General features: G+C 37.5%; 1 protein-coding gene across 10 annotated transcripts in view; it reads right to left on the minus strand.

The window, feature by feature from the left end:
- Nucleotides 1–13,427, minus strand: part of SYNE1 (spectrin repeat containing nuclear envelope protein 1) — a 528,347-nt gene that overhangs the window by 340,756 nt on the left and 174,164 nt on the right. For 9 of the 10 annotated variants that reach the window (XM_063632191.1, XM_063632173.1, XM_055267440.2 and 6 more), the window contains 8 exons: nt 12,829–12,981; nt 11,697–11,840; nt 8,880–9,053; nt 5,926–6,084; nt 5,466–5,630; nt 3,662–3,796; nt 1,123–1,281; nt 700–908 (listed from right to left, as the gene is read on the minus strand). In XM_063632191.1, coding sequence (XP_063488261.1) covers nt 700–908; nt 1,123–1,281; nt 3,662–3,796; nt 5,466–5,630; nt 5,926–6,084; nt 8,880–9,053; nt 11,697–11,840; nt 12,829–12,981 — 1,298 coding nt within the window. Of the gene's footprint in view, nt 1–699; nt 909–1,122; nt 1,282–3,661; nt 3,797–5,465; nt 5,631–5,925; nt 6,085–8,879; nt 9,054–11,696; nt 11,841–11,955; nt 11,997–12,828; nt 12,982–13,427 lie in introns of those variants that run through there. The other variant, XM_055267442.2, reaches the window with a different exon arrangement.

Below are 13,427 nucleotides of genomic sequence, written 5' to 3' on the forward strand. Positions count from 1 at the left end.
GGTCTGGCCTCGTGTGTCCCCACCAGGGTGAGACATGAGCCTATAGAGGAAGAAGTCACCCTTTAGGGATACGAGGTTATACAGTTTGGCTATGTCACCACCCAAATCTCATCTTGAAATGTAGTTCCCATAATCCCCACATGACATGAGAGGGACCTGGGGGCAGGTAATTGAATCATGGAGGCAGTTTCCCCCCTGCTGCTGTTCTCGTGATAGTGAGTGAGTGCTCACAAGATCTGATGGTTTCATAAGGGGCTTTTCCCCCTTCTGCTCTGCAATTCCCCTTCCTGCCATCATGTGAAGAAGGACATGTTTGCTTCCCCTTCTGGCATGATTGTAAGTTTTCTGAGGCCTCCCCAGCCATGCTGATCTGAAAGTCAATGAAACCTCTTTTCTTTATACATTACCCAGTCTCAGGTATGTCTTTATTAGCAGTGTGAGAAAGGACTAATACACAAGGATATTAGGGAGAAAGGGATTGGCCAACTTTGCCTCAAAAAGATAACATCCGGGTCACTTGGAAACAAAGTGCCTCACCCTGATTCTGACTAAAATCCATTCTTTTTATTAAATGAAGGATTTTTGCACAAGAATATGAGGAAGAAATATGAAATATGTTATTTCTTGTTTTGTCATGATCTCTGAACTAACAGAATTAAGTTTGACTACACCCCTCTCTGGAGGCCATTCTGAGGCTACCTGCTAGTGTAGTCCTTCCACTTGTCTGGGTCTTCCATGAGCTTCCTGTAGGTGCTGTCAATGGCAGCTCTGAGCTCTCTGAGTGTCATGTGACAGGTTCCAGGTGTGTCCCTTACTGGGTCCCGGACTGGGAGTTTCACACAGAGTTCCTCGATGAGCTGTAACCTTTTCTCACAGAGATGATGAGGACCTTTGTCACTGAAGAAAACCTAATGTGTAATAAATGTTTTTATAATCCCTGTGAGAAGCCACACAGTACTTTTACATTTTCACAGAAAAACCAAAGGAAGATTCCCACACGGACTACCAAGTTAGGGTAATTAAGCTATTTTGTTTTCAGACTCAAACCAAAATATTAGTAATATCCTTTATGGAACAATGTGACTTGACATGGCTATCCACATTGTGGTGTGGGAGACATACCCTGTGCTCTTTAATTATCTTTTCACTGCCTTCCTGGGGCATCAGCTTGGTCTCTCGATCCAGCTCAGTTCTGCATTCTTCTACAGAGGCTAAGAACCTATTCTTCTCCACATCAATCTTCAGATGAAGCAAATGATAAGGAGCTTCTCCTTGAAGATCCTACATTCCATAGGAAGATTCAGAAAATTAGGATGATGTTCCTGATTATGTACAGTCCCAATTGAAGTGGCAAAAAGAAAATCCATAACATATTCCTTTTAGGGCAAGTGTGAATGGGTCACTACTTTCCACACCTGGTCTCCCTACTTCGTATTTTTCCAAGTACCAGGACCACAGCAAATCCTTTCAGTCTGCTGTGGGTTAGGTGTTTCCTCAGCGATTACTTGATTTAATTTTCACAGTAGCCCTGCACGGTATTTTTTTTATTTTTTTATTGTTTTTGGTGAGATGGAGTCTTGCTCTGTCGCCCAGGGTGGAGTACAGTGGTGCGATCTTGGCTCACTGCAACCTCTGCATCCTGGGTTCAAGCAATTCTCCTGTCTCAGCCTCCTGAGTAGCTGGGACTACAGGCAGCACCACCATGCCCAGCCACTTTCTGTACATTTAGTTGAGACAGGGTTTCACCATGTTGGTCAAGTTGGTCTTGAACTCCTGACCTGGGTGATCCACTCACCTCAGCTTCCCAAAGTGCTGGGATTATAGGCATGAGCCACTAAGTCTGGCCAGTGCTGCACAGTATTAATGTTCTTATTTTACAGATTACATCATTAAGTCTCAGGGGCAAGTACAAATGCTAGGATTTTACCATAGATTTAAATCATACCCTCTCCCCTGTATGTGTCCCTTTTGATTTTGTCAATGACCTTGTGAGGTAGGAGGGGCAGATATTATACCCACTTCAAAAAGGAAGAACATGAGGGAAGCTTATTAGTGAAAAAAAGTTTTAAAAAGAAAAAGAAAAAAAAAAAGAAAACATAGCCCAGGCTGCTGACCACCTGCCATATCCTCTTTTCCTTAGATCATACATTGAGAAACAAGCAAGCACTCAAACAACACATAACGTTTCATGTTCTTTTAAATGATAAACATAAGCTTCATCATTAACTTTAGTCCAATAATTAATTTTAACTAACTTCTATCCTATGGCATTTTAAAGCATTACCTTTGAAAGAGAATACTAAGATGACTGATGAGAAAAATGAGGTGGGCCTATGGAAAGTCCCACCTAGATTAAATCCTAGAGGTGTGTGTGTGTGTGTGTGTGTGTGTGCATGTAATAAAATACAACCTTCAGTTACAGTCTTTATTCCATAATACATTTACAGTATGATATGCTTCAAAGACATCTAACAAAGCTTAGATTTCTTTAAGAATCCTTTTTTAATGAAAAACTTGAATTTTCAAATTTAGTAATATAGCAAGTAAAAAAGATATTTCTTTAACTGTTTTTCTTGTGCACGGGGATAATTATTTAGCTTATGTTACTGAGATATAAAAAATACACAAAGTGAGACAACCTGATGGAGAGAGTTTCAGCTGCCAATCTTCTGAACTCCAAAACTCCTCCATGTAGCACATGTGAAATATCACCTCAAGGTAGTACACACTCACCTAAAGCTAGAGCTGTCTTCCTCCTGTCTACCTCAAGGAGGACAGCCTTCCATGGGTCTCCACTGTGCTGTAGCTACTTCCAGAATCTGACATGCAGTCTGAAGTCAGCCTCCATGGGACAGACCCAGCTCATCTCCCATGGTTCTTCCATAGCCCATGACACACAAGTCACATGGATGCCCGCGGGCCCCCGCGTCCCCCTGCACACTCTCCTGCTTTCTCTCTTCTGTGCTGCTGTGTCACCCCCTGCTTACTCCCATTTCTGCTTCTTCTTTAAAGTTCTGGCTCAAAACTAGTTACCCGATTCACTGTTTTCCAATTTCCAAGTGGGTCCACCTCCCTCTTTCAAAGCTTTCATAAATATATGCACATTTGGATTTATCATATATTATACTTGTAGTATTTGCAACTAATTATCTCCTTTACTGAACTCTTAAGCTCTTGGGGGGAAGAGGGGTATGCTTTGTTCATCATTGAATTCTTGACTACAAAATGTTTTCATTTATATTTTTTGATCATAGCCATCTCAACTGGATGATAAAATCTTTGGGGGGCAGAAACTATAAATATATGTTTTATGATTTCAGTAGGTATACCTAACAAGATTTATGCAGCAGAGAGAAGCTTACGAAATGTTGCTAGAATAAGTTAAATGTTCTTGCACCTGGATTAAAAAAAAAAATCAGGAAACCAAAAAGAATGCTCGAGTAATAAGATAAAATTGATGCTGATAACAAATAGGAATAACACAATTCTATCATGTATTATCAGGTTTTATTTAAGTCCAGTTTTTCGATTTTTTAAATGAGGGAAATAGTTACAGTGACTTTCCAGGAATTTCTAAATTTCTCTTACATTTGGACCTTAACACGCTCAAGCTTCTCCCTTCATTGAGGATGCACGGTGTCTCCGTCCTGTCCTGACTCACCTTCCATTGTTTGTGGAGCTTTCGAACAGCTTCCTGCAGCCCCTGCTGCTCCTGCTCTGGAAGGATGTCGGTGAGTTCATCACAAGCTTTCAGGAAAGCACTGAGCACCCTCTGATCCAGCTGACTGAAAAACTCCTGACATGGAGGGGGAAAGTGGGTAAGAGTGTTGGACAGACGAAAAGGCAGCATCAGGCAGGATCAGCCTCTAAACAGCCTCTAAACAAGCCTCTCAGCCAGCTGCTGCCCTTTTCGAGACTTTCAGGCACCCACTATTGTTTTTTAAGGATGAACTATGTACACCTATAGTTATGAATCAGAAGCCATCATATCTGAAATTCTACTAGTATTTTTTATTTTTTAGAAAAATTCTTTGTGGTTTTCAAATTTGGTAGAATATTCCAAAAGGAATATCTCATTTTCCCAGGGGAGATGCCAAAACCTTGATTCTGTAGCAATAGAGCTTTGGTCCCCCTTTGGTGAAATCAGAAGAACAGAACAGAAGCCAGGACTAAGCCTCATAATTCCACATTCCCCCAACCACAGTGCTTCAGGGCCTGATGCTTCATCATGAGCCATTGTCACATTCACACATGTGCACAGAGAAGCACACATGTGCACACTTAGGCACACATGCTATGCACCAAATTGTGTTCTTCTTCAAACTCATATGGTATTTGGAGATGGGGACTTTGGAAGGTAATTAGGTTCAGATGAGGTCATGGGGGTGGGGTCCTCATGATAGGATTAGCGCCCTTATGAGGAGGGACACCAGAAGGCTTGCTAGCTCACTCTCTCTGCCATGTGAGGGCACAGGGAAAAGGTAGCCATCTGCAAGCCAGGAAAAGGGCCCTCCCCAGAACCCTACCATACTAGCACCTGATCGCAGACTTCCCTTCCCCAGAACTGTGAGAACATAAGTTTCTGTTGCTTTAGCCACCTGTCTATGGTATTTTGCTATGGCAGTCAAGCAGATAAAGATAATACACATGTACATATTACATATGACTAAGTCTCACACAGTCTCAGGAGTAGACATGCAGAATTATTTTGTAAAAATGGTGATTCAAAACAAAAAGTACCATACTGTAGAGGTGAATAAACTGAATGAGATGTTTTGTGTTTTGTGGTCACAGACATTAACCCTAAATCTAGTCTGCAGAAACACAAATACATTGCATATATCATTTGAGAGTGTGGTTTATACAAGTAGCCACTGAAATGTCAGAAAAGATAACTCAAATACACATTCTCAGAGTGCTGGTTATTTCCATACAACATTCATGAACATTATGACTAATGTTCTCAATATTGATAATAGATGATAAACATGAAGATGGCGTTTCATGATAAACATGAAGATGATAAACATGAAGATACTGGGACAAGTTGTGTATTAGCCACCAGACTTCAAGTGACACAGTATCTATACTATGATATGGTGGATGTATAAAATGAGCACAAAGGACTTAGCTAGTCACTTTGAGTTATCTATTTAAAAGAATCTTTAGTTATAGAAGAATTTGTAAGCTAAATAATGAATTCGTAATTTGGAGAAATTGAATTATTCTGTGACTCTCTACTATTCTGGGGACTTAGGAACGGCCAATGACAAGTCAGCTCACCAACTCTCTTGAAGTTCTTTTTGCTCACCACATCTTTGGATCTCATACCTAAAAAGTCTCTGCTTCCCTGACTCATCTGCCTGCTCCCCTTCTGTATCAGATCAGCGTGCCTTTTTTAAGTTTTCCTCCAAGGTTGTTTGTCCATGTATTCAGGTCAAGTGTCCCCTAAAGGGTGGACTCACAGTGTGTCTCCGCAGGAGCTCCTCCGGATCCCCCTTTTCCTCCAGACCCTCCTGAGCAATCCGCAGTACCTTCTCCAACTCTGCTCGAGACTCCTCAAACTTCTTCATCAAGCGACTGTTGGTTTCCACACGCTTCTTCCAATCTCCAGTTTTCTTTACCATACTCTTGATGTGAAAAACAATCATAATGTGATGCTGCTTTCTCATTACTGAAAGGATCATTTTGTTAGAGGGTATTATTGATTTAAAAAGCACTTGGAAAAAAGACATTTCATCATCTTGGGAATAATGAACTCTTTTCAATATTAATTAATATTAGGTAAAAAAGTAGGACAATGATCGGCTTCCAAACACCAGCAGGTAAGGCATTTTAGCAAGACCAAAAGCATGAGTGATGGTTTCTTGTCCTCACTCTGCATTTTCCCTGGCTCACAGCTCTAAAGCAGGGAGAGCAAATTACCTGAAAAGCAACATGAACATCTGCAATCTGTCTTTGTAGCCTCGTCTGATCAAAATGCTTTAACACGTTGCTCAAGGTCACAAACTTTTGAACACTTTGACTGCCTTTCTCAATAAGTGTCAAGGTTTTCTTACAGTTTTCTTGACAAGCTAACAGTTCCTATAAGGAAATGAAACCCCACAACAATGTTATTTACAAGACAGAGTAAGAGAGAAAGAAAGAGAGTGACCATTACAGATAATAACGACAACATTATATAGCTTTTAGGCTTCTAACACCAATAAGTAAAACCAAAAGTACGGTGGAACATTTCGAAAGATCTCAATTTTAAACAATCACTGAAGTCAGTGCTTTCTTATATAAGGCATTTAAATGTTACAAAGAGTTTTTTTTTTTGAGATTTTTAAATACCTCATGTACATTTTATTGTCATTAAGAAAATGACAGAGCATCAAAAGTTATTTGTCTAGGTCTGCATTCCTCTAGTAAGATGATACGCCTGTGGCTTATTGAGAGAACAATCATGAAATCAGTGAATACATATCAGGTTTTAATGTGACTAAACAAATTAAGCATCAATGCACATTCACTTTGCTGAAAGAGATGCACTATATATACATATATATATATATATTTTGTATATCCTAAATTTATCATATTTGAAGGTGTACAACCTATCAGCCTTATTAATGAAATGGTAGGGTTCAGATCCTAATAAAAAAAAGGCAGCAGACCCATGCACTTGGGGAAGACTTGCAACTGTCGCACATCTGCAGGACAAGATGCAATGGTGACTTACAGACACTTCCACCTCTGACTTGTGGCCTGCAATTGTAATTTTGGCAGTAGACAGCATGGAAATCATTGAGCCCAGCACAAGGCAGAGAGTCATTTTTTGACTTGAATTACACCATTTGCATTTCAGTATCCTCAACTGCATTAAGAAAATATTTCAAACTGCTCATTTGGATGCCATTTTTGGATATCCAGATGCAAATATCAAGAGCATGGTTTTTTTGTTTGTTTTGGGAAAAACAGAATAAAGACATACTTTTTCCTTTTGAAAACTTAGGAGATAAAAGGGTAATATAAGTTCAAAATGTATTACTAGATTTTATTATTAATAATGCTATGAATACTATTTTAATTATGGAAAGATTGTATAATGACAACTTGTACAAATTTAGAAATGTAGGAGATGTCACCATGTCTAAAAATGAAAGATAATCTTTATCCAATACAATGAGAATGCAGTCTGGTGGTATAATCATTGTGGCTTCACTACGGATAATAATAATAATAATAATGCTATCAGTCATGTAGTGCCACTTATTATATGCTAGTGACATTATGGTGTATCTAATGTAATATCTGCAATGAGCTTTAAACTCAGGTATTGTAGCCTTCATCTTAAAGTGAGGAAATTAAAGCTAATCAAAGCTTCCTAATTTGCAATATTAGATCTAAGATCTGAATATCTGTCAGACTCATTTCAGACACTCTTGGCTCTTTCTGCTAATGATGCTACCTTCCTCCCATGAATCTATTACAATTAATGCAGTGGCAAACCTTTTGTACATTAGTTTCTCTCTCCTCTGATGGATAGGTTCATTTATAATAAACCAAATAACTCAATTAACTACAACACTCAGTAGGAGACTGCCATGCATACGATCTGTTTACTAAAAATGAGATAAAGAAAAATGATGATCACATCAAACACATTTCCAGAGTTTCAAGGTTGTTTAAACTGTCATATTCCAAGAGGCAATGTAAAGATCTCATAAGACAGAGGTTATAGATACTGGATGAAAACGGAAAGCAATTGTTTTTATTATATATATGTAAATATATATCCAAATTATCTATCTATCTATCTATCTATCTATCTATCTATTTATCTATCTATCTATCTATCTATCTATCTATCTATCATCTATCTATCTACCTGTTTTCAAAGTATCAAGAAATGAAGGCACATATGTCTTTTTAAGTGAAACTAACCATTTCGTCAATCAGCAAGGCAGCAGGTAATGCCTACAGCTATGTGTGGGAAGGAACAGTAAATGATTCTCCAAAAGAAAGTCAATATAAGAATGAAAATATTATATCTGTATATATGATACAAATATTTATATATTTTATATAAATATCCTCTCTGTACATGTTTTATACATATAAAATTTATATATATTTATCTTTTAGTTATTTAATGTAGAGACAGGATATTTATTTAATTTTCTTAGAGTATCTTTCTACTAGCAAAGCTAGGGATCATGTTTCATGAACAAAGCCCATAAAAAGTTTAATGTAAATAAATTCTCATTTGTATTTTTAAAAGGACAGACTATATGTAGTCTATTGTTAGTAGACAGGCACTATAACAAAAGTAAATAAATACAAAGCAGAGAAATAATAGAAAGTCCTTTGATTATGGGTACCCTTAATGTTTGAAGTTAGAGTAGCGGATTTGGCTCCATCTCTATAACACATCCCTTATTTCACAGAGACATTGTGAACTTTGCACTTTCTGTAGTTGGGGCTCAGGATGCATGGCTTACGTGTGCACACAGCAGATGTTTATAAATGCTTGCTGAGTACTGCCAGCTCACAATGTTGCTCCATTGATAGAAAGGGGAGCTGGGTGCTCAAAACAAACCATTTTTTTCTAACTTTGCTCAACTCAGTGAACTTACTGATTCAGATGAATAGAGCCTGGTTTGCACCTGAGTCCAGCTAGACCGTTCCCTGGAAACAAACAGCTCACATAGCCCCTCCACTGACAGTGAATGGATTTTCATCTTTGGACAAGACATATATTTTTGTTTTGAGTTAGTAGTACTATTCTAGAAAAATGTTTCTTGTCCTCACTGAATTTCTATTCATGTAAGCAACACCCTGGTCTTGTTACACATGCTTTAGAATAATTGTCTCCTGAAAGGGATTGTTCTCACCTGATGTTTTTGTTTAAAAAGAGCACTCGATTGTGCCTCACGCTCAAGAACTGTGATAATTTCATTGATTTTCCCAAGTGAGTCATAAAAGGACGTCATCTGCTTTTCTAATTCCTCCAACGGAATCAACAGCTGCTGAGACTCATAAAGGAGTGGGGAGTAACATTCTTTGACCTTTAAAAACAAAAAGACAAAAATTCCATGAAAGACCATTAAGTGCCACTAGCTCAGGGAACATTCATAGCTCTGAGGAACATTTTCTTTAGTGACATGATCATTTGGTGCTTACAAATATCCAAAGACATTTCTTTAACGATATTTCCTCTATATTGTCAAATTTTGCTGTGAAAAATAATAGTGCTGTACCACTGAGACAAATAAATGGCTACTGAGTTTTCTCATGAAAATTCATCTAAATCGTCCATCTGGATAGCACTTTCTCATCTAAATGATTGTTTTTAGTGAGCCAGATGGCATCAAATTATACTTCATAAACCATGCAACTCATTTTCACTTTGGCCTTGAAATCTGACCTAAGACAGTCACGAATTATTATTATATTATCTAGACCAACCTGTGTCTTCCAGCTTTGTTTTCAAGAGGTCGCCTACTTGAACCCTTGACTGCTGATAAACTTAGAAACCTGTTGACTCACTCTTCCCAGACAGGCCTGTGCTTTCCTGCCTCCCACCAGCTCCATGCTTTGCTGCTCCCTGCTTATCAACATCCTATTCATCCGAAGCACTAAAGTCATACCAATTTACTCACGAAGCTTCCCATGCTAGGGGAGGGCTCTGTAGTTCGAACTGATGCAGCCCTTACCTGTCACTTGTCTTGTAAAATATGTTTTAGTTTATAGACCTGCATTGTCTTAAAGATGAGGCAATTAGCTCCTAGAAATCAAGAGCTCCAGGAGGTGTCTACTCTGTCATCCTCCAAGAACTTCCCACCTCTTCTCATACTTTCGGATAACCAGGGAAAGGAAATTAATCAGTATCTGTTAGTAAGCCATTCTTTGTTTTTCATATAGTATAAAGACAATAATGTTCTAACCAGATGAGGCATATTCCAAAAATAATCCTTGAAGAAAGTGGGAGAGGGCAACATTTTGCTCTACTGTTAAACATAGAATTATGTATAAAGAAATGTTTTTATGTTCTAGGATATACTGCCTGAAGTATACACTCATCAAAAGAAAGTTATCATCCTGCTACTGCAACAAGACTCTGATACAATTACCTTGAACAAAACCAAGAGAGTCTACTAATATGTATACAAATCAGTGTGTTTTATTGATCTCTTCTGGGTACAAGAGAAAACCTATCAAGATGCTGCATCTGAAACAGTAAAAAGGCAAATGACAATTTGCTTTCTTGGGGGTTGTCCTGAACACCTAAGCATGGCTCAGGCTAAGATGTGCAAGCCCAGCTATGGCCCTGAAAGCTGCTGGGAAGTTGTCAAATTGGAAATGTTGACTTCAAATTGTATTCATTGTTTAGCAGCTTTTACTAGTAGCCAATATTATCATTACTGTCCACGACCTTTAAATTATAAATAATTCTAACTTGAATGTTTAAATAAAATGAACTGAACATAAACATTCTCATACATACCAGATTGATAAATAAAATTTCCTCTTTTTTATGGTCATGATTTTTCCTTTTAGCTTTTTGAATGTATTCTTTTTCATTAATTCCCTACCACTGATGTCACAAAGGTTATTCTCTTCCTTTCTACCTTTCTTTCCTATTTAACAGAGTCTTCTACTTTGTTTTCCCATTTTTCACTTTAAAATGTTTCCATTCATTTATTATAATCACTTCTCTCTTTTACCAGAAATTATTTACCCAATCTAGGTGGATTTTGCAAACAATACCATCTTCCTAAAACTCAAATTTGGATAGATAACAAATCCCAATGGAACTTCCAAAGCTCTTAAGGAAAATCGCTGAATAAAATAGAAAATGCTTATGACTAGTGCTTACATCCATCTAGTTCCCTGTACAGAAAAGGTATAAATGTATATATTCTTTTGTTTTTGTTTTTGTTTTTTGAGACAGAGTCTCACTCTGTCACCTAGGCTGGAGTGAAATGGTGTGATCTGGGCTCACTGCAAACTCTGCCTCCTGCGTTCAAGTGATTCTCCTGCCTCAGCCTCCTGAGTAGCTGGGATTATAGGTGCACAACACCATGCCCAGCTAATTTTTGTATTTTTAAGTAGAGACGATGTTTCATCATGTTGGTCAGGCTGGTCTCGAACTCCTGACCTCGTGATCCGCTCGCCTCGGCCTCCCAAAGTGCTGGGATTACAGGCATGAGCCACCGCACCTGGCCTAAATGTATATATTCTAAACCTAAGTGAGCTCCATGAGATGAGGAGGGCAGAATTTCCACAGCTTTGTGGCTATGCTTGCAGAAAATTGCACAAATAAGTTTGGAGTGGAGATATATCAAACAAATCTTAATAAATTCTCATTTACATTTATGATCCCCTCTTCTTCCTCCTCCTCATCTCTTTTTTCTCTTTATCTCTCTTTCCCTCTCTTGGTTTTATCACATGTAACTGTTCCCCAAAAGTATCTAACTTTCTATTAAAATATAGCTATAATACTTCTAAATTAACAGAGGTAATACTTGGTATCAGCATCATAGTCTTATTTTTTTTAATTCATGACAAAGTTACTAAACCAAGAATCCCAATTAGAAACAAAAGCATTGTTAACAAGTAAACACTTTGCCCATGGGGAGGAGGTAGCAAGCAAGCCGAAGGCACTGTTGGTGTCACACAGCCTATTGTGCATTAAATTATTTTCGCACCTTGGTTAGCTGCTCTTTGAGCTTTGACATGGTTGCAAACATTTCTTTTCCTTCTTCTTGGGGGCTTTCTTTGGTAATGAGGTGTGCTGTCTTTGTAATTATCTTGAATTGGGCATCCATCACAGGCACCCTCTGCTCAATATCCTGCATGAATCATTGAAACAGCCAGATTCACACATGACACATTTCCTCTTAACTTCAGGATTCCACAGAAGGCAGAACAAAAATCAATATGCACTGTATAAAATCCAATACTTACACTAAACTTTCGACGATTCCAGTTTTTGCTTCCCTTCATTACTAATAAATATTGGTAATATTATATAGTTAATAAAACTTTCCTTTAAAAGTGACCAAAACATCAAGATTAGCTGAAATAATCTTTGTACTTTCCAAAACAAATCCCATGTTAATGTAGTATGGAAATATAAAATAAAATGTAAATGTATATTTAAAATGTGGGGCAATTCTGACTTTAAAAATTAGACTGGTTTTCTTTAAAAAAAAAGTAACACATTGCCATTATATAAACTTATAAATTAGAAATATTAGGATAATGACAATTTAAATTACTTATAGTCTTCTCCCACAGTAAAAACCAAAGCCAACATCTTATCTATACATCAAGTTTTTTTTCCCTGTGTTTACACCCATTTTAAAATTTTTACAAAGACAAAAGAACGATACTGTTGTTTGCTTTTCTCATGTAACAATATATTGCAAAATCTTACCATGTCATTAAAAATTCTTCCACTACTTCATTTTTGACAGCTGCAGGCTATTCAAAATATGCAAGTACCACAGTTCATGCAATAAATCCTTTATTATTGAAAGTATTTAGGTGCAGGTGCTATCTATAGATGTCTCCTGTTTTTTCCTAATACTTTATAACTTGGTTGTAGAAAAAAAAATCTCCAAACTGAAAAACAATTTGAAGTTACTTTATATGATCGAGACATGTCTTTTTTACGTTCAATATATTTTTTCTGACAGGTGCAAATTGGGACATACAGACATGTCAAAATGATGCCCAGGAGACACAGAAACAGCTTTTGCAATGATCTGAATAAACTTGCTGATCTTTCCTCTCACAACAGAGTAGGCTTTTCGTTTTGATTCAGAAACCCCTCACCTCCAAGTCTTGAATTAATAACTTGACATTCATAAAAGAGACTTCTAAGGGTTCAGAAAGTTTCTTATGGGCTTCCGTTGCAAAAGCAGACAGGGTAACAACACAGTCTGTGTATTCCTTCTTCATTCTGTCCATCTCATCAGCTTGAGCATACTGTTAAGAAAAGGGAGGAGGGAACATCGTGAAAGCCAAATGTAGCTGCGACCACTGGAACCACAACTTTCACTTTCACATATTCTCTGGAATTGTTATCTGGTAAGAAAGACTCTAATCTTTGATTCTCATTTTAGATAAATTTGAAGTAAGTCCAATTAGTTTGAAAGACAAAAAGAAACTAGCATAAAAATGGAGAAACATGATTTGAAACAAGAGTCATTCCATATAAGCAGGCTCCATATGTCAACATAATCCTTAATCAAACTAATGCATTTCTGTAATGTTCCTCCATTACACATGGAAAAGAATGAATAATCAACCATAAAACACACCGGGTTTAAACATATCTATGCTTTGCCTTAATAAACCCGTGCTCTAAAAATAGAATTCTCTCTAAACAGACTACTTATCACATTTGTAACACATACACGTTGAGGTGTATA

The sequence above is a fragment of the Symphalangus syndactylus genome, chromosome 2 (assembly GCF_028878055.3).
Source record: "Symphalangus syndactylus isolate Jambi chromosome 2, NHGRI_mSymSyn1-v2.1_pri, whole genome shotgun sequence".
NCBI classification, from domain to species: domain Eukaryota; kingdom Metazoa; phylum Chordata; class Mammalia; order Primates; family Hylobatidae; genus Symphalangus; species Symphalangus syndactylus.